We start from the raw sequence: 22,501 nt of genomic DNA on the forward strand, positions 1-22,501 counted from the left end.
TTTTGCTATTTTGTAAAATGTTGTCTGTCTGTTAATGTTTTCCTCCTTTTATTTTTAAAAGAAAAAGTTAAAATTGTATCTCAATGCTACAGCACGTGCCTAGCATGCAAAGGGACCTGGCTGCCATCCTCGGTATTAGACAAGGAGGAGGGGAGAAGAGGGGGAAGCAGGAAAGAGGGGGGAGGCGGAGGAGGAAGAGGGGAGAAAAATGAAGGGGAGGAAGGAGGAGAGGAGAGAGTTCAGAAAACATGAACAGTTAACTCTTTGCATCTTTATTGGTTAATTAGCATTGCACTAACTGGATGGATCACTGAATAGAAGTTGCTGAATAAAATAAATTTGTTTCCTTTTTCACATTCAAAACAAAAAATAAATTTCAAAAGGCTTCAGTCTTAACAGAGAAAAGAAAGATTATAAAACTTTTAAGAGTCAAAGTAAGGAAGCTGGTATCAAGGCCTATTTAGTACCTATCATGAGGAAAAATATTGACAAATTAAATTATCTTAAAACTCAGTATTTGAAGGCATCTACTAACTATTACAATGCACACCCAAAAACAGATACGTACCTAAAGAGAACGTTTGTTTTCTCTCTCTTTCTCTGTCTCTCTGTCTCTCTATCTCTGTCTCTCTCTCCCTCTCCCCTCCATCTCTCTCCCAGTATATATATATATAGTGTGTGTATAAAGGGCTGCTATTACAATTACATTAGAAATAGTAGGAATTAGTCAAAAATAAGTACAATGGAAATATCATAACCACATTATTTAAGAAGTAAAAAGGGTCTATAATATGCAAACTGGCTCTAAACCTCATCATAAGACAAATGTAAATTGGTTAAGTGATACTGTACACACATGACATTGCCAGGGTGAGTTTTGGGAATGATACGGAGTAACAGGTATACTAATGATAATGGAAAACAGTTCAATCCCTTCAGAAAACTCCTGAGAACTAACAAAAATGAACAAGTTAATCTGCTATAGCCAGTAATTCTGCCCTGAATATAAAATTATCCTTTCTTTCCTTCAGAAGACACAGAGAAGAATTTTAAACCTGATTTATACACAATAGGAAAAAAATAGAAAGCTGAACTGCATCATTATCAGAAGTGCTTCTTGTTTTTAATGTCACAACACATAAATATGGAGTCAGAGAATAAATGTGAAACTACTAACCACATCATGATCAATTCTGAAACACAGGATAAAAATAACAAAAATGACATGAAATTCATCTATTAAACTTGAAATTTAATATGGCCAAAAAGAAGCATACGTGTGTCTTAAATTTTCCAGAAATATCTACAGGGTTGATCAAATATGTACCAAATTCCTGTGAAAATAAGTTTGGTAGGACATAAATAATCAAATACTGGCTGCAACAATGCAATTTGTATCTTTGCAGTTAGAAACATCCTTCTTTTCCCCTGGCCTTCTGCCTTACAAGAAAATATGACTGCCTTAAAGATCCACCAGAACAGTGCAGGAAAAATTTCTCTTCAGCAAATCCTCTTTTGTAGAGCAAGTAACATTCACCAATTTATCATGAGTTCATCATAAATTACTAGAATTAGTACTGGACAGTATTTTGAGGAACGGCTCTCATTCATTTCACTAAAGAAATTCTGTCTGGTTTGTCCACAGAAAAGTTACTCATCATTGACATAAAAAAGAACACTCACTTTTCTGTCCTTGGCCTCCTATCCAGGTAAAATGCTTGCATTTGCTATCACCCAGTGACCTGGAGGAAAAGTGGTCTTAGGAAGAGACCACCCCATAGAGGAATAATGGAAGCTCCGTTGTGTTCTAGTCTATTCCCTGCCTTGGGAATCTACTCCTCTCTATATTGGTAGATATATTAACATCACATTTTTGTGTCAGGACCAAAGGCAGCTTCATTGCAACTGTCACACAATCATCTCAAATCACTAATATCACTAATTATTCTAACTTTATAGGCAAAAACACAAAAAAGAGTCAATGCTTATTCCCCCAAAAAGTTACAGTTGATCACCAACATGTCTCAGTAATTGTTTCAGAGGCTACAAAGGTCCCAGTCCCCTTGAGTCACAGCAAAAGCAACTCAATGCTGGAATGCACATGGCTCCAACAACATGACCAAGTGGAAGCTAACCTAGAAATGTGCACAGCTCAACTATTTCCCAATTCGTCTTTTCCAAAGAGTGTACCACCGTGAAAATTGCTAAAAAATAAAAAATACCTAGAATTTCTGCTTCAGGATCTGTTCTGTAAAACCTAAGCAAAGAGATTGTCTTTATAGAATTAAAACCATGTGTGAAACATCATAGTTAGGGATACAGCAAGGTGGAATTTCAAGCCACATTAAAATGTGCCTGGTCATTACATTATTCATTCTTTTAAAAGAATATAGTAGTGGAACAGTGAGGCATTTAGACTCCACAGGAATCTTGTCACTATGATTTATTTTAGATACCCATGTGCAAGGCAAGCCACTCATCAGAAAAGAGAAGCTATCTTTTTTTTCTTGGTTGTTCCATAAACTCAGGACTTGGGTCCATTCTGAGATGACTCCTATGCTGGGTGAGTGTTATGGGTCTATACTAATTTGAGTAATTAACAATTACTCTTCCCAACCTGGGTTTGCCTGACCCTCATCCTGAGATATCATCAACCCCTTTTTGCTCTCTCCATCACAAGAGCAACCTTTCTTCTCTAAGGAATTCAAATACTCTTTCTCCTAGGCATCTTTAGAGTCACATCTACCTTTACTTACAATATCAGAAGACTATCACCACTTTTCAACTCAAAATAGTAGAGATTCACACACACACACACACACACATATTATAAGTTCAGGAAGTAGTATTGTCAATGCACATGAAAATGCAATAATTTCGTGCAAGACTCAGTAAATTTGAATCTCCTTTTGCATATTATAAGGAGATGTTTCTACTGCATTCTCTGTAATCAAAATGGGCTAAATACTTAACTGATATTTCACTCTTTTTTTATAATTGCAGCATCAAGTTTTCATTTAAACTAGAGGATATGTGTGTGTGTGTATATATATATGTAAATGTGTATAGATATATATAAGCATATATACACACAGATGCATACAAGCACATGTTACATGTCATTAATAGAAATTGTAAGCCTTGGTTATCAGTATAGTTTTAAAAATTGAAAATCATCAAAATCTAATCTGTGTTACAAGGTAACTGTAAAAATATGTTAGGGCTGGTTGTGACAACAACTATAGTTGTAGATGACTGGTATACTACAATCATTGAGACATAAAATTAGTACAGAGATAAATGCAGTGGTTCTATTATTCAGAAAAGAGAGTCCACAACAATACCCATTCACGAGTGCACAGTGGTGTTATTGCTGAATTAGCATTACAGTGAATAAATGAACTATTTAACAAAAGATGTTAAGAAATAAAAATTAACTTGCTACCTGGATTTCATCAAAAGCAAAAAATAAATTTAAGATGGTTTCAGGTTCAGTTGCAAAAGCAAGACTGGGCAACCTTTAAAGAGGCAAATAGGGGTCTCATTATCTGTATCTATTGAGCTTACACCAGGAGGAAAAACTTTGACAAATTAAACCATATTGAAACTAAGCTTGGGCCAGGGATATAGCTAAGCAGCACAAGTGTCTGCCTGGAAAGCGCAAAGTCCTGAGTTTGACTCCTGGCACCAAAAAAAAAAAACCAACTTGATCAAACAATCAAAGACAGTAACAAGCAATAAAAAAAAAATTGGAAATGATGCAGAGCTTCACCACAGAAGATGGTAGGAGTTCAACAATGGTTCTTAACTGCATATTCTTGTTTTCAGATCAATCATTCTGATTACCAGATTGATTTTGTCCTCACTGCTGTTTTGTTCGTTTTTTTTTAACTTTAAATTAAAAAAACTGAAGCATTGTGAGCACCTAATAAATACTATAAATATCATGCAAAAAGAGATTCACTTCTAAAGACTGAATTAGCAATTCATGCAACATCCAAAAATCACTATTCCAATGACATGAAAGAAATATTATGAACTGGTTTAAAAGATAGGCAACTCAATGGAAATGTCATAAAAGCTTACATCACAAGAAAGTAAAATAAGTAGCAATAATATGTGAAATGATTCTCAACCTCACAATGAAAGAAGTTTGAATTGTGCTATTTTATAAGCACCAGATTGTCAGAATAAGTGAAAATATCTGGGAAATGATGTAAACAATAGCAATATCTAATAGGAAGGATATTGATTCAACTACTTAGGAAAACCTTTTGGACATAACAAAGAATGACAAGTTTCTCTGCCATGGCCAGTAATTGCATCCCAGATATAAAATCATGTTTCAGAAGATATTGAGGAGAATATTCAAAGAGAAAAATAAAAATTTCATCAACATAATATGTACATATACCAAACCTGCACATCATGTACTGAAAACGTGTACCAATATAAAAATTTTAAAAGTTTCATCAACACCAGAAATGTCTTTATTTTAATACACATAACATAAAAATATAGAATATTGAAAAAATCAGCAACACTGAGACAGAATAGCATAATTATGATGCAAAATGTTGAAACTAACAAGAGACAGGCCATTTAGTAAGTTTGAAATTTAACAAGGTCAAAAAAGCCCACAATTTTGCAGTAAGTCTCGAGGCCTATCTATAAGAGTGATTAAAATGCATTAGATTCCAGTGAAAATGCCAGCTTTATAGGCAACACACTCGAGTACTTGCCATGTGAGACCGTGTCTGGAGATGCAGGCAGTAAAACAATTTACCAAGAACAGAGCAAGGAAAAAGGAGATTTCTTAAATACAGGATAAGGAGCAGTGGGTGAGTTTCCACAGAGAGGTCCAGGGCACCCTTTGTTAGTAGGGACCCCTGAAAAAAAACTGTAGATGAGGCATGCAGGCCTGGGAAGAGAATGTTAGAGAGAATAAAGTAAGTCCATATGTTCTTTGTGTCCTTTGAGCTGCCGATATATGTCATCCTTATCAGATAAAATGTGATGAGTATAGGATAATGTAATGGTCATACTTGTCATAGGAAGAAGTGTTAATGACTGGTTTTTAATTTTTTTTGAGACAGGGTCTCGCTTTATAGCAGAGCCTGGGCTTGAACTTACTGTGTAGCCAAGGCTGGTCCGTACCTTACCTCAATCCTCCTGCCTCAGCCTCCCAAGTGCTGGGATTATAAGTGTGTGCCATCATGACTGACTATTGCTGTAGGTTTTTGAAACAGCTCCTTTTGAAACAGAGTCCATGACTCTGATATAAAGCAGAGTGGAGTAGCCAAATGTAGGGCAGAACAGCCTCTCCCTTGCTGCTTGACACTCCACAGTACTGGTAATCCATAATGGCTCGATCAATCCAACATCTGTCTCCACAATTAAAATGCATCCTTACTTTCTCAGTGTCTTCTCTTTTGTCTGTCGTATAATGAAACATGATCACATTTAGAGTCCACCCAGATAATCTGGGAAACCTCCCCCTCTTAAATCCCCTCTTCTCACACAAGTAAGATGGACCCATGTATCATATAAGATAATCATCTATTGTTGGGACAGGGTCAGGACATATTGTGAGGGGCACTCTTAGTTCACTACAGAGATGAAGTCTGATGAATCCAAGGAAAAGTTAAACATCAATGCATCAAGGAAGGGTCCCGAGTTCTTCGTCTCTGGCAATACCAGCATTTAGAACAATCATCTAATGACCTAGGATGAGGACACCTCACAGAGAAGCGAGTGAAGGCCAGCTGTATGTTCTAGTATATACCTTACCTCAGAAGCCCTTTTAATGAAAGTACCTATCCTTATTGTTTGAATTAACTAATGTTGGGTTTCCTTTTCTTAACAAAACTGCAGGCATCTTCACTAATTAATTTCAAAGATCACACAATTATATCAAGCCACTGATATCAGATCATTATGAAATTTTTATAAGTAATAATCCTAAATATGGTAGATACTATTATTTCCATGAAGGCTGTATGGATGAGGAACACTGCTCAGTCTCCTTTTTGTAGGTCATAAATACTCAAAGTGGAGCTCATGCTAGAATGAAATTCATGTAGTCCTAGCCATACAGCCAGGTGGAAACCATTATCTGTATATAAATATAGATTTGCTTAAATAGTTGTCCTATCACATCCACCTGCTCAACTCACCTTCTTCTGAAACTGCACCTCCACCAAAAAAATTGTGAAAATTAGAAGCCCTGTTTCAGGCTCTGCCTCTATGTAATTGAGCAAAGAAATTGTGTTTAGAATACGAAATCATGTATTAAACTTCACTATCAGACTCCAAATAATTTTAGGATTTAAGGCAAGTTAAATGCACCTGATCTTTCATGAGCTATCTACTCATTTTAGAAAAGTGCAGAGAGAAAAGGACTCAGCATGCTGGAAAACCAGGAATCCTATGATTTTCTTTGTACTGTAGAGACTCAAATCCAAAAATAATGCCAACTCATCATGCAACACAGGTTATCTTACTGATGGGTTTCCTCAAAGCATTGCTCATGTCCCTGTTCCTCAGACTATAGATAAAGGGGTTCAGCATCTGAGTGACAACAGAATACATCACTGGAGCCACTGCAGCCCTGTTAGATGATTCCATAACTGCAGAGCTGATATACTCCCCAAAACCAGTCCCATAGAACAAGGAGACGATGGACAGATGAGACCCACAAGTGGAAAAGGCTTTATACTTTCCTCCTGGTGATGGCATTCTCAAGACAGAGGATACAATGTGAACATAAGAGAAAATGATCCCAGAAAGAGGAGCGCTAGCAAACAGGCCAGCCACTAAATATACCAGAAGGTTATTGATGAGGGCATCAGAACAGGTGATTTTGATGACCTGGGCAAGTTCACAGAAGAAGTGGGGGATTTCCGGGTTTGCACAGAAGGACAGCTGCAACAGCATCAGAGTGTGGAGCAGGGCATGCACAGAGCTGATGAGCAAGGAGAGGAGAACAAGCAGGACACAGAGACGGGGGCTCATGATGACCATGTACCTCAGAGGGTGACAAATGGCCACATAGCGGTCATAGGCCATTACCGCGAGAAGACAATTCTCCAAGCCACTAAAAACCAAGAAAAGGCAGAGCTGAGAGAGGCACCCAGTGTAAGTGATGCTGTGACTCTGTGTTTGGATGTTCACCAGCATCTTTGGGATCGTGGTGGTGCTTGTACAGATGTCAGTGAAGGACAGGTTGGAGAGGAAGAAGTACATGGGGGTGTGCAGGTGGGTGTCAGATCTCACAGCCAGGATGATGAGCAGGTTCCCCAGGATGGTGACCAGGTACATGGACAGGAACAGGCTGAAGATGAGGGGCTGCATCTCTGGATCATCTGTCAGTCCCAGGAGAAGGAATTCTGAGACAGCTGTTTGATTTCTAACATTCATATTGTTGAAGAACCTGATGGAAAAAGATGGAGTGAAAAGAATGAAATTATGGACAGCAAGGCAGCATTTGCTACCATCACTTGGGGCCAAGAACTCCCTGGGGAACAACTGGAATCTTTGGATTCCAAAATGAAGAACTGTGAAAAATAAATTTCTCTTGTCAGGCCACAATAGTCTCTGGTTCTTGGTTATGGCGTTTGAACTGATACACTCAAAATCTCCTCACCAACATTTTTACAATAATTCAAATCTTTCAAAATATTTTGTATTATCCATTTTACTTTAAAAGGGGTAGATATCTGCTCTGAAAGAAATGAACCCTGTCCTTTGATAGGTTATGAGACCAGAAGAATAAGAATCGGGTGTGTATTAGTACAAACATCAGGAGACTGGATGAAGATAGTGACAGGAGGAAGTCATTTCCCACCATCTTTATAGCTTCTTCTTAACTCTCCTCATTTCTTCCCAGAATGAAATGCTAGTAATGTATTTACTCATCCATCCAAAGCTTGAGCTAAAAGACTTTCTGTGGCCTGCTTGGCTTCAAGAGAAATGATGTTTAGCACCTCACCTGGATATTGAAGGTAGAAATCTGCTCTCAGGAAGGGCAGACAGATTAATGGAATTAACAGTCTCCTGGTCCAGAAGGATCATCTTGGAGATGAAGCTCAGGTGCAGCTTCCTGCCTGGGGCAAGACTGATGAAGGAGGTGGTCACAGGATGGCATCTATTTTCTCTCTGTTCCTGGGGCTCAATATCCAAAGCTCCAGATACTTTTCTATGGCTGTAATCCCAGAGGTGCATGTCCTCAAAGACCAACTCTGTAGAAGTGGGGGATTGATAAAGGCTGGTTTCCTGGCCCCAAGGGCCATTGTTGTGTCATTTGCTTCTCTCTCTTGTTTCTGCTCATCTCCATTTCATGGACTTTGCATCTAAAACACTAGCCACTTCTCTACTACTCAGAAATAAAGAGGTCTCTATGCAATCACTAATATCAGAAAGTCAGGCTTCTTTGTTAGACATAAAATATGTCTTCTATGCGTATAGATTGTGTAACTATATCTATTAACCAAGAGACCTTCAGCTGTGTCTTTTGTACATATCATTGAGTTTACTGAGCCCTGGTTTTATTTTTCATCCTTTGAACAGAAGATTCTAATGTATTGGCATGAATGCCAAAAGTATGTGGAGGACCATGGCTGCTTGATCAGAATTTCATAAACATGTTCAACATTGCTGCAATGGTTCCAAGAATTTTTTCAAAACTGGAAACTGAGTTGAAATGATGATTCTTCACTTTTAATTCAGGTGCTAATTCAATTGCAAAATCAACAAATATCAGTATATACAAAGATGTCCATACAGTCAGCACATGTGGTCAAAAGCCAACCATCATTTCACACGTAGAGATGGGCTTTCATGTTGGTGCCCATTTTAAAATTTTTTATTTAAGGATTTCCATGCTTTCATTCATTTATCAATACATTTATGCCATATTAATTATTTCAGTATGAATTTATAATTTTCAATGTAGATTTTTAATAAAATAAAGTTTATTGAAAAGCTACTAGGGGCTGGGGATTTAGCTCAGTGGCGCAATACCTGCCTGGCAAGCGTTAAGACCTGAGTTCAATTCCCAGTACTAAAAGAAATAAAATAAAAAAACAGCCAGGCATGGTGGTACACACATGCAATCCCAGCGCTCGGGAGGCTGAGGCAGGAAGATCATTATGAGTTCAAGGTCAGCCTGGGCTATAAAGTGAGTTCAAAACCAGTCTGAACTGCATAGTGAAACCCTGTCTCAAAAAGACAAAAGAAAAAAGAATAATGAAAAGCAACCATACTTCTACTTCATGGTGACAAACAAAAACAAAACACGTCATTTATAAGAGTACTAAAATATGAAATAGTGATAAATCTCACAAAATTTACAAAACCTAGAAAACTAGGAAACTAAGAAATTGAGAAACATTTTAAGGTGGAATACTTAAAGGTAACAATTTTCCAAAAACTCATTTAATAATGTAATTCTAATGAAAATTACAGTTTTTTTAATTGGCAGGCTTTTCTAATATTGGTATGAAAATCCAAAAGACTTGAAATCATTAAACAATTTTGAAAAGGAAGAAAGACTTTGGAAGGCTAACATGACATAATTTGCAGAATTAATATACATTTATAACATATTTACTCTTTCAGCTTCTCACATTAGGGAGACAATAGGACGCTTTCACATAAGAGTGTGATTTATTTCACTTATGGGTAGGGACTTGGGTTGCATCCATTTACCTATGAAGGTCTCCAGTTTATCCTTTTTTATGGCTAAGTAATTATCCACTATATAAAAAGACTACATCTTTTTTTACCTATTCCTTGGCTGATGGGCTTTTGTATTGTTTTCAAGACTTAGCTATTATTAGAAATTCTGCTGCTATGAACTTGGGTACACATATATCATTGTCAATGTAGATTTTTGAAATGTATGGCAAGATGGCATTGGGAAGTTTTCCATAACCACCCTAACTCCACTCACTTTTTTAAAAAGGAATAATAAATAAAATATAGCAATTCACTAATGAAATTATAAAATAAGATCTATTTTTCCATCAGCCATAAGACAAATAACATGAAAAACAAGATAGAATTATCCTAGTCACAAAAATACTCAAATATTGCTTGGGGAGTGGACAAAGTCAAGGGACTGAGTGGTCTTATCTCATAAACAAAAAGTACTTTCTTTTGCCATATATCAAGGAAAATATCCTAGGAATATATTAGTTGTCAAGGACAGGTAGAGCATTTTATTTATTTATTTACTTGTTTTTCAAATGATTTATATCTGTGAGATACAAAAATAATGATTTGATTCTTATACACATTGAGTAGAGATCAATTTGTAGTAATTAGCAGATCCATTTCTGAGACTTACATTTTCTCTTGGTGAGCATATTCAAATTTCCCTCTTCTAACTAGACTGAGATACACAAGGTACTTCTGTTAATTATATTCACGTTGAAGTGCCATAAAACACCAGAATGTATTACTCCATTCAAACAATGTCACTCTTCCTGGAGATGGGCTGTCCCTTCTGCCCACTCCCTCCTATTATACCCCATCTTTGGCAACCGTTACTCTCTCCACTTCTATAGAATCATCTTTACTGAGCTACTTTTGTGAAATTATGTTGTTTGTCTTTCTATACTTGATGTATTTCACGTAACATAATATCCTCCAGGTTCACCCACATTGTCTCCAGTGACAGACAGGATTTCATGTGTGTTATGGCTAAATAGTATTCCATTCTGTATACATAACACATTTTCCTTATCCATTCCTCTGGTGTGTACATTTAGGTTGACAGCATATGTTGGCTAGTGTGGATAGTACCATAATAAACATAGGAAGGCAGAAGCTTTTTGACATGCTGTCTTTTATGGCTTTCATCATACCAGTTCTCACTGGGGTGATATGTTTTATTACGGTCTTTTTGTTTTTACTTTTTCTAGTGCTGGGAATTAACCATAGGGCCTCCACATATGCTAGGCAAATACACTATCACTGAGCTAAGTCCCCAGTGACTCATTCTTTTTCTTGACTTCAAACAGTGCCTAAGTATGTTGGCTAAGTTGACCTTGAGCACATGAGTTTAAGCAATCCTCTAGCCTCAGGCTCCCAAATGTCATGGTCTGCAGAAACATATCACTATTCCTACATCTTCCTTGTGGCTTTGATTTGCATTGAAAGATATTGAGCATTTTTTATATATTTGTTGTCCCCCTGTCTTCTTTTGAGAAACGCCTATTCAGATCTTTTGCCCATTTTTAATTATTTTGATTCTGTGTCTCAAGGGTGACAAATGGCCACATAGTATTCATAGGCCATCTCTGCAAGGAGACAGTTTTCTAAAACACCAAAAATCACAATAAAGGAAACCTGGGAGAAGCAGCCTGTGTATGACATGCTATGGTCCTGTGCTTGCATGTTCACCAGCATCTTTGGGATCATGCTAGTGCTTATACAGATGTCAGTGAAGGACAGATTGGGGAGGAAGAAGTACATGAGGGTGTGGAGGTGGGAGTCAGAGCTGATGGCCAAGATGATAAGAAGGTTTCCCAAGATGGTGACCAGAAACATGGACAGGAAGAGATTGAAGATGAGGAGCTGCTGCTCTGGATCATCTTCCACCCTGGGAGAAGGAATTCTGAGAGAGCTATTTGACTCATAACCTCCACGCTCTTAATGATTCTGAAAAAAAAAGATTGAGAATGAAATGATACAAATGGTTTCTATATAAGCAACAGCAGCGTTACTTGGAAACATGTTAGGTATAAAAATTTTTGGTACTGCTCTCCACCTACCTTTGACACATTCTGGGACTGTGAACGTGTGATGTAAGTTTTACCACACATTTCTAATTACTTTGATATCTCTACAACTTCCAAATCATTGTTTTAAAAACAGAAAAATAACCTACTGTTGGAGGTTGAGGCAGGAAGATTGCAGCGCTGTAATTTAGCTACTTCATGAGACCCTGTCTCACTTATATTGTATCATTAAATACTCAAATCTTTCCTTACATTCTCCCACCACTCCTCCTGTCTCACACCTACTCTAACTTCTACTGGTTCAGTTGACACCACATCTTCCTCACACTTTGTGGTACACGTGGATGCTGTAGCAAAGAATAAGAAATGTATGCACCTTCAAAAATATTCCATGCCAAGAATCAGAAAGAGAAGTGAGAACGAACTTACCTGGTCTATTTCTAGATCCACAGTATCCAACACTGGCAGCCCTAGAATCACCTGAACACTTCATCAGTTACAGATTTGGTGTTTCAGGCTCTCAGCCACACGGGACCACGGTGACACAGCGTGGTCACAAAGTGCATGGTTATATGGGGAAAGACTGCATCAGAGCGCTGATGGACAGATGACCACAGTGACTCTTGGAAAAATCTTTGCTAGCATGTCTGAGTAGGGCATAATTAGTATTGTTCACTGATGATTGGGTCTCACAATTTCCTTTTATAATTGTCTCAGTTATTTTTCTCTTACTACTCGGACAAAATACCCAACATCCAAAGTTAGAGAGGGAAAAGTTTATTTACCTCACAGTTTGTAGAGGTTTCATCCATAATGGGCTGGCTTCAAGGCAGAGTGGCACATGGCAGAGGGGCGGCAATTCATGGTGGTGGAAGACAGGAGAAGCAACAATATGATCATTCGTGATATGCTAGACTCACACACTCTGAATCTAATTCCAGCTCCAAAATGTTTTCTGATGGGGAGCAATTTTCAACAGGATGAGAACCCAGCTGACCTCATTTGCTTATTGGGAACTTGATGAGTGTACCCATTAGTTGTGGCATGATAATCATTTCATAATGTATACTCCTCAAACAATCACATTGTACACCTTAAATATATGTAATTTCATCAGGGCATTGTGGTGTATTCCTGTAATCCAAGCATTATGGCGGGAACTTTTCTATTCAATGACTCTGTGTGTGTGTGTGTGTGTGTGTGTGTGTGTGTGTGTGTGTATGTGCACAAGCACACATGTTTGTCTGCCTTGTACAACAGCACATGACACTTTTCATCCCACAGAAGGAAGTAATAAGTTGGACCACTGATGCAAGAGAAAAGAAAGATGTCCTCATCTATAGCTTGATGAATACAAATTTCACGGAAAAGTTTCAGTACTGAATCTGCCTCTAAGAATCGTGGTTATGTAGAAAAGGAAAGAAAGAAAAGGAACACCAAAGATAGAAATATTCATTTAGCTACGTAATGATGAAAATGAATTAAATAATAAATAAGTTAGTTCTCTGAATCAGACAAATTATGAATATCTGAACTAGGAAAATTTATATGAAAACCTACACCATGAGATTACTTTTAGTATTTGTGAACTTGCACAAGTATGAATATTTTGATTATGGATTATATAAGTATAAAAGTAGATAATAAGGGATAATACAGGGACGACTACCACACTTTACCGTGTTTGCACTAGGTATTTCTTTTTTTAATTTTAAAGATAAAAGAATGAAAATTTATTAACAAACACACAGACATTTACAAAATAGCACAAAAACAATACAAGTAATACAGAATTTCAGACAAGGTGATAGGAAATTAACCATGGTTGTTGTATTACATATTCTTATCTTCAAATTGGTCACTCAGACAAACAAATATAGTCATGTAAGATTGATCAAACAATAAAACATTAACTGTTCCTTTCAATAAAGCAATAGAATCAGCAGTAAAATTATCTTAGCCATCCAGTGTAGACATATATACATATTTTCCCTTCTTTCTTTCCTTTCTCTTTTCTCTCATCCCTGTTTTCTTTCCTTTTGAGCAGTTTCTTTCACTTTCACAATATCTATTGTACCTTTTAGATTTTATTTACTCTTTCAGGTTCCTACACTATTGAGACAATATGGTGTTTACACATGCAGGTCTGATTTATTTCACTTATGAGTATGGTCTCTAGTTGTGTCAATTAATCTATAAAAGCCTCGAGTTTAACTTTCTTTATAGCTGAATAATATTCCACTGCATAAAAATACTACAACTTTTTTATCTGTTCCTCAGTTGATGGGCATTTGGGTTGCTGGTGAAACCACTGTGGAAATCAGTTTAGAGATTCCTCAGTAAACTGGGATTAGAGGTCCCATTCAACCCAGCTATTTCCCTTTTGGGTATTTTTCCAGAAGAAATGAAAACATCATATCATAGCAATATATGTGCACCCATGTTTATAGCAATGCAATCTGTAATGCACTAGGTATTTCATTGCAAGAAATAACAAAGGATAATTTGAAGCTCCTCACTCAATGTACTTGAACAAATGGGACTTTTTCCTCCCAAGGGAAAATTACTAGTGTGTAATAATGTTATAGATTATTCTTTCACAATCTACAGTATGTTTTGTGAACTTTTCCCAGTAAGAAAATCTGCATTTAGTTGGCTTTTTAAAAGTTTTTTAGAAACAAGATGGTACTGTATATGTGATTTATAATTAGTCTTCTCTTGCTTTTATTTTCTAGACTAATGTTGATATAGTCAGTCCTCCCTCATGAATCTTATCTACCAGAATATTCCATTATATTGTCATAAGAAAGTTCATTTCACCATTTCCAAACTGATGCATGTGATAGTTACTGTTTTTATTAAAGACTGCATAGGTAATGAAGAGCCATCATGGAGGACATCACCATAATCAAGGTGGAATGCACTGGAGAAGAAAGGAGAGGAACAGAAGGGCATATGAAAAGTGAATCCTATATGTCTCATATTTTATTACTTTACTTAAAATGACCTAAAACAGATATAACAAAAAGTTAATATTTTAACTTTAGTTTTAGAAAAAGGGGAGGTGGGCTCATGTGTCGTTCTTGTTGCTGATTATGCTATCTCTGCTTCTCCTATTTAAAATTTTTGATAGTTTAAGAAAGTAGAATGTGGGGATTGGGAAGCTTCTGGGTGAGGCTTCATGCATCTTCACCTCCTCCCCAAAGTCCTCACAATCCCCCTACAGGAGTAGGAAGGTGTCTTCTGTACAGTTGTGGATCAAGAAGCAGAAAAGTGAAGATGAAATGAACTGATTTTTAGGATATAATTCTGTTTGAGAATTCACATACTGAAATTAAAATACCAGTATTACAGAAAATGACTGCACTGGAAATATTTCTTTGAAAAGGTAATTAATTTAAAACGGATTCATTACAATTAACCTTATCCAATAGGACAGAGGTCCTGATAAAAAGAGGAAATTAGGACACAGACATCCACAAAGGAAGATCATAGAAAGACACTGAAAGGAGACAACCACGTATACACCAATACAGAGGTCTGAGGAGCATCTTCCCAGCCTATAAGACTATTAGAGTCCACCATGAGGGCAGGGGGACAAAAGACTAGAACAACATAAGACCCTGCATGCAGTAAAATATCACCTTTTGCAGCAGAACGAGTTTCAGCAGGCATGTCTTGAAACCCTGACAAAAACTACAAAAGAAGAATGTTCGCATGGTGTAGGAAATTGTTACCAAGAAAAAAAACCTAAACAAGTAGTCTCCACTGCACTTTCAGCTTTTGTCTCACAGTTTCATGCACTGCCTTCTCAGAGGCACACTTCTGGCTTCCCAGGCTTCTTCTGAAATCTGGGTGGAAGCTTCCATAACCCTGTAACTCTTGAATTCTACATACTTCTACATTCATCCAGCACTGTGTGGATGATGCCAGTGTCTTTCACCAGCTTGAACAGTAGCCAGATCCTCTTGAATCATGGCTGCAGTGGCCTGTGAGTGAGTGCCTGTATGACTGAGCACTGTGAAATAAATTCTGACAGGCCAATTCTCCAGCCAAACCTTTTCAAGCAGGGTTCCCTAAGGCTATCTTTTAGAAGCAGTTTTTCACTTTTGGACCCTGAGCCTGGGAATGGTGGGATCTTGCTGATGGGATGCCCTCAAAGTATCCTTTCTAATGTCATGATTTGAAGTACGTGGCTTCTTTTTGTGCTAGTCTTGCCGTCAGCCAAAACTGTACAGGCATTTGCTTTGTGGTGAAAATGAAAATTGAGCCTCATGAAAAATAAGAGAGCATGGAAAACAAATGAATAGGTGCTAAACCAAAGATATGATGGAATGTTAAACATACGATGATGAAAATAATAATTCAACACTGGGATGTAGTTTACTCGTAGAGCAGTTGCTTAGTGTGAGCAAGGTCATAGACTCAGTCTCCAGTACCACAAAATAATAACAATAATAATAATAATAACTAAGATACAGAATTCATTCATTACATTTACACTTGGATGAAAAGAAATGAATTGATACTATAAATCGTAAAGGCACACATAAAGAGATGATAACAGTACATTATATACATATATATATATATATATTTTTTTTTTTTTTTTTAGACAGTCTCACTAAACTGCCTAGGAAGTCTCAAACTTGTGGTCCTCTGCATCAGCCTCCTAAGTAGTTGGAATTGTAGGCATGTATGTACAACCACATCCAGCTAATACATTAGATTTCTGTGAAATTTAATTTTTTAAATAAATAAGTGCAATACTGATAATCAAACACTGGTTAAATTTATTCAAATTCTCCCTATACTTTATAAGAACATACAAAAGTATGGGCTCAGTCAGATAATCCCAGATTATCTTAGCACTAATTCTAATCCCAGCACTAATTCTTTGAGAACTGACCATCCCAGATTATCTGACTGACTATCTAAACTGACTATCTAAAAAGACCCTTTATAGATGTGAGAACCATTCACCCATTTATCCTGGAAATTCATATTCAAAGTGATGGAAATTAGAACACAGAAGTATCAATAATAGCAACCATTCAACTCATGCCAAAGAAGTTTTCCACATGACTCCAAGAAATGTCTACCACAATGAACTTCTAGTTTTCTGTACCTTGCCCCATGTCCAGGTACAACACCTGCATGTACTGCAATCAACTGGTTACTCTGAGGAAAACAAGTAATAAAAAATTCTCCTCATATAGGACTGAATGAAGCACTAATTCTCAAAACTGTACATTCACGACTTCCATTATACTTGTAGTCTGCAATCATTTACTTTAATTTCTCAGTATATTAGACTTGTAATGTCTTTTCTTTGAGAACTGACCATCTTTTTACTTTTAAAGTCCCATTATCCCAAAACCATTTATATCTCAGTCAACTGAGATATAAATTGAAAAACTAATGAAATGTGGTGGAAGCTAACATGACCTCAGAGGTTGCAGTTCTGAGGGAATATTTCAGTAATTATTGACCTGAATATGAAAAGTTATTACCTTCACTTCACAATGAGTCACCTGTGGGGTGCACCCTTTGTGGTCCTAATCAAAGGAATAGGTTGAATATAGCCTCCAGATACTAACTTGACCTTGTTGATAACTTTCCCTGTCTTAGCGATCCACTAAAAATGTCCTTCTGAGATAGAGCCATAAAATTTCATTAAAACAGCCACCATTGAGGTGCTGCTTCAATGGAAATGGAGCAATGAAGTGCAGCATAGGAAAAGAAATCAGTTGTTTAAATAATACAGAGCTGAACAAAAATAAAAGGTAAATCCAATATGAGATATCGTTAGCCAACATATAATGCAGTCATTTTTGGAAGAATTTAGTGATGGACATTCAGGCACTCAGGTTCATCAGGATTTCTATCACTTTAATTTATTCTACAAACTCTAACCCAAAGTCAAGAACACAATCCAAGAAAAGGTTTCCTACCAAACAGATGCCTCAAAGCTCCCTGTATTTCCCTGTTTCTCAAACTGTAGATAAAAGGGTTCAGCATTTGAGGGATCACAATATACATCATTGAAGCCACTATATTCTTAATAGGAGAGTCGCTGACTGCAGAACTCATGTAAACTCCAAAAGCTGTCCCATAGAACAAGAACACCACTGAAAGGTGAGACCCACAGGTGGAATATGCTTTGTACCTTCCATCTCCTGATGGAATCCGCACAATAGAGGAGACAATTTGAGTATAAGAAAAAATAATCCCAGAGAGAGGAACACCCGCAAATAGGCTAGTCACTGAATATATCAGAAGGCTATTGATGAAGGTATCAGAGCAGGAGAGTTTGATGACCTGAACAAGTTCACAGAAGAAGTGGGGGATTTCAAGGTCTGTGCAGAAGGACAACCGCAGCACCGTCAGACTGTGGATTAGGGCATTCACAGTAGTAATAAGCATGGAGAGTAGAACCAGCAGGACACAGAGTTGAGGGTTCATGATGACCGTGTACCTCAGTGGGTGGCAAATGGCCACATAGCGGTCGTAGGCCATGACTGCAAGGAGACAACTTTCTAATCCACCAAAAATCAAGACAAAGCAGATCTGAGAGAGGCAGCCTGTGTAAGTGATGCTATGGTCCTGTGTTTGGATGTTCACCAGCACCTTTGGGATCGTGGTGGTGCTTGTACAGATGTCAGTGAAGGACAGGTTGGAGAGGAAGAAGTACATGGGGGTGTGGAGGTGGGAGTCAGAGCTGACAACCAGGATGATGAGTAGGTTTCCCAGGATGGTGACCAAGTACATGGACAAGAACAGGCTGAAGATGAGGGGCTGCAGCTCTGGATCATCTGTCAGTCCCAGGAGAAGGAATTCTGAAGCAACTGTTTTGTTTATGGGTTCCATACTGCTAATGAGTTTATCAGAAGATATGGGGTGAAAAAAATGAATGATTTATATACAAGTTATATAAGAACAGCATTGAGATGATGTTAGGTATGAAACCTCCTACTACCGCTTTGCACTACTTTGGTAAGTTCTGGAATGAGGACCAGTAATACATATTTTAACAAACACTGAAAAAGAATTTGGTGTCGCTAACATTGGAGAACTAGTGCTTAAAATTTTTCTCTAATTTGTGTTAAACCACATATCATTCAAATCTTTGCTTATGTTCTTCCTCCATTCCCCTTCTCTACACCTCCTCTAACTCCCATTGCCTTTATAACATACCAAGTCTTACTCGCTCTTTGCACCAAGTGCTGAAAATGTAACAAAAAGTAAGACATGGATGTTCCCTCAGAATTTTTCCATGCTTTCAACTATGAAGAAGGGTAAGAATGAACATATCAAGTCTATCTTCTTGAGAAATGGTCTCCAGCTGTGGCACGCCTCCAGAATCACCTGAAGCCTTTGTCAAATTATGGAGTCCATAATGCTTGGCAGAAGCTAGGTCAGAGAACAGATGATCTGAATCCTTATCAGACTATTCTTTGCTAATGCCTCTGGAGAATACACACGTAGCATTCTTAAATGATCATGCATATCTCACACTTTCTTTTTGAAACCTTAATAGCTTCCTTGAACATAGCCTCAAAATGTCTCTTGACTTTTAGGTATGCTTTCTTCTATCCAATACATTCATTGCAACAGGTGCAAGGCATCTATCCTGATGGATGAGAACAAAGATTAGAAAATGTTGCCAATAAGCTTGTAAGCCTCCCTTGCAGATGGAAACAAATTGGTCTAGCAAGTAAGCTGGATAACAATGCTGAAGCGCTGTCTTATCCTAAAGGAACTGCTTCCTTTGATGAGATAGGCAGCATATCAATAAATATAGTAAACTAATACCAACGAGCTAAAAAGAGAATGAATACAATGCGGTGTTGCCATGAAAACAGATGAAAATAAAGACAACTCTTGCTCTTCAGCAGATAGAGACTCACAAGATATATATTTTTTAAAAAACAATCAGGTCTCCTAAAAAGAGGGTCCCTGGAGAACAACGGTCTTCCTCTCCTGGGGAAGAGAGAAACGGTTATGACACCGATGATCATTTGGTTTCATAATAGACTCACTCACTCTGAATTTAATCTAGGACCCTGTATTAGATATATAAATGGGCACAACGTTTAGTTGAACAACAGCCCTCTGTGTTCTCTTCTGCTTAATGGGAACTACCTGATAGATATGTTCTTTAGCAGTGATGTGATAATCAGTTCACAATGTATACTTTTCCAACCATCATGTTGCATATCTTAAATATACACAATTTTTAGTCTTGTACTAATATCCCAATAAATTTAGGGGGCACTCCCTGGAGATGTTTCAGTCATGTAGAAATAAGTAGATGAAAAGCTACCAGCACAGTGCTAAGCAAGTGGGATTCTCCTATAGATCTCTCCTACAGTTTACATGTCTGTGTGTGTCCTGTCTTCCACGAGCATAACATGTGGTATTTTTCACCAAGGAGAAAGAAGTGATGGTTTGGGACAAGAAAAATAAAGGCATTAGTGGGTGCCTTATTCTTTAAGTGTAAGGTTTCATTCTTTAATAAAGCTACTCATATCTCTAAATTATACAATATATTTTAGTTAAGTATGAAGTCAGTAGCTCTGTTTTTAATTTCTCCCTCTTATGAATATTACTGAATGTTCTACACAGATTTGGACCACTTTTTCTTTAAGCTTTTGCAGTTCATATATTCTACACTTGAAAATGTGTTATCAATCAATAGTAGAAGTGTCAGTAGAGAATTTATTTAACTTTGTATTTCCTAAGTTTAGTTCCAGCTACTAAAGTGTGTAAACTTTAAGACTTTAATATTTTTCTTAAATTAGTCTTATACACAAATATTTTCCTATTGGTACAGTGGTCATTGTGTTTTTTTAACTTCTGTATTCTGACATGGTACAGACATATGTGTTAATCAAGTGAGCAAGGTGGCATATATAAAATAGAAAGAGAAGCTGTGTAAATCATAGTATCAAATTTTGAAGTTTGGGAACTCTAACCTGTACTCTTTCTCTACTTCTTATTCAAAAAAGATGCCATACAGACATACTGGAATTTTCATATTTGCATGAACTTTCCTGTACTTTTAGCATACATGATGGACTTAATTTTTCTTGAATATTAAAGTTTTCTAATTGCTATAAAAAAGAAATGAAAGAAAAGACATCTCAAGCTTAATGAATGCAAAACTCAGTGATGATTTTCTAAAACCAACTGTGGGAATCCTGGTAGGAAAACAAAGGAAGGAAAGAAACATCAGTGGTGTCAGTGGTAGCAGTGTTTCCTGGTCTGGATATATGAGGACATGTAGCAACGAAAATGAATTAAATAAATTAGATACATGAATCACTAAAATCATAAATATACTAGATTCTTTGTCTGTATTGGGGATTGTACCCAGGACCACTGCACTGAGCTAGACCAGGACTCCTTCTCTGACACACACTGCCTGTGCCCTATCAGCATTTTAAGCCTTCGGCCAGGGATGTAGCTCAGCGGCACAGTGCCTACCCAGCAAGTGCAAGGTCATGAGTTCGATTCCCGGTACCAAAAAAAGAGAATTTTTAGCCTCAATTCCTGCCCAAATCCCAAATTCTGAACCTAGAGATAGGCAAGAGGGTGGGAACATTTAGCCTTGGGCATCTGGCCTACTTGCAAGTATACGTATGGTACGAAGGAGGAGCCAGTGGGTGGTGGCACATGCCTATAATTCTAGCACTCAGGAGGCTGAAGCAGAAGGATCACCAAGAGGACAGCCTGAGCTACACAGTGAGATCAAGACCAGCCTGAACTACACAGTAAGACACCACCCCCCAAATAAAGGGAACCCAAAGTTGCCAGGTTCACCAGGTGCGCACTGCACACGTGATGCAGCAGAAGGAGCTGGCCGAGAGCAGGCATTCAGGGCTGGGGTGTGCCTCAGTGGCAGAGCACTTGCCCTGTCTGCATGAGGCCTGTTTGATCCCAGCACGAAAGAGGGACAGAACAACAACAATAACAACAAAAGCATAGATCCAGCCCCAACTAAATGGTTTAAATCTGGCTCCATCTTTCTGTGCCTCAATTTCCTTATCTAAAAAATGGAAAGGAGAGTATAATTTCTGCCCTATAAAAGACAGGGCTCTTGTGAGGACTGAATGCATTACTGTAGTGAAGTGCTTAGAACAGGACTTAGTTCTTGAGACACTGTCTTGGTTACTTTTCTCTCACTGCTGAGACAAACTACCTGACACCCAAAATTAAGGAAGGAAAGCTTTACTTAGCTTAGAGTTTGTGAAAGTTTCAGTCCATGCTTGGCTGGCTACAAGGCAGAGTGGCGCATGGTAGAGGGCAACAGTGCATGGCAGCGGAACAGCAAAGCAACAACATGCAAAGGGGAGGAGCAGTGGCAAGCAGCCTGTTTCCCTCCCTTACATTGTATGCAAACTATCCGCCCCAGGGCAGGTGTAGCACTCACACCCACAATTCCAACATTGGACTGTGAATCAGTCCTAAACTCTAAAAACCTGCCCATGACTGCATGTGGCTCTGGGGGGACACTCAGACACAAACCATAACAGACAGTCTCATTAATTTGCCCAGGTCAGGCTGGAAGTTGTGATCCTCTGACATAGATTTCCAGAGTGGTGGCATTACAAGTGTGTGCTGCCATACCCAACTAGCAAAAAAAATTTATATGAAAAAAAATCTACATTTCTTGAAATATGTAGAAAAACTGTAATATGTTTGAATGCAATCTTGTAGGTATATTTTCACAATGCATAAAAGAAAGTACAGAA

At 37.7% G+C, this 22,501-nt stretch overlaps 2 protein-coding genes across 2 annotated transcripts; both read right to left on the reverse strand.

The window, feature by feature from the left end:
• Positions 1-1,985: 1,985 nt before the first annotated feature.
• On the reverse strand, positions 1,986-7,437 carry LOC102020026 (olfactory receptor 7G1-like). Its single transcript, XM_005406115.2, has 2 exons — positions 6,492-7,437; positions 1,986-2,023 (listed from the first exon to the last, which is right to left on the reverse strand). Exons 1-2 carry the CDS (start codon positions 7,417-7,419, stop codon positions 1,986-1,988), a joined length of 966 nt encoding a protein of 321 aa, XP_005406172.2. The 5' UTR covers positions 7,420-7,437.
• Positions 7,438-17,666: 10,229 nt separating this feature from the next.
• On the reverse strand, positions 17,667-18,617 carry LOC102020353 (olfactory receptor 7G2-like). Its single transcript, XM_005406116.1, has one exon. It carries the CDS (start codon positions 18,612-18,614, stop codon positions 17,667-17,669), a length of 948 nt encoding a protein of 315 aa, XP_005406173.1. The 5' UTR covers positions 18,615-18,617.
• Positions 18,618-22,501: the final 3,884 nt, after the last annotated feature.

Source organism: Chinchilla lanigera, unplaced genomic scaffold, assembly GCF_000276665.1.
Source record: "Chinchilla lanigera isolate Chin_1 unplaced genomic scaffold, ChiLan1.0 scaffold00094, whole genome shotgun sequence".
Classification (NCBI taxonomy): domain Eukaryota; kingdom Metazoa; phylum Chordata; class Mammalia; order Rodentia; family Chinchillidae; genus Chinchilla; species Chinchilla lanigera.

Bases quoted from the DNA above. Each gene is read 5' to 3' on its own strand.
- LOC102020353 (XM_005406116.1), bottom strand. From the start codon at position 18,614: ATGGAACCCATAAACAAAACAGTTGCTTCAGAATTCCTTCTCCTGGGA.
- LOC102020026 (XM_005406115.2), bottom strand. From the start codon at position 7,419: ATGAATGTTAGAAATCAAACAGCTGTCTCAGAATTCCTTCTCCTGGGA. The intron at 2,024-6,491 runs GTGTTGCATGAT...ACAATTACTGAG, and splicing joins ACCCATCAGTAAGATAACCT to ACATGTTGGTGATCAACTGT.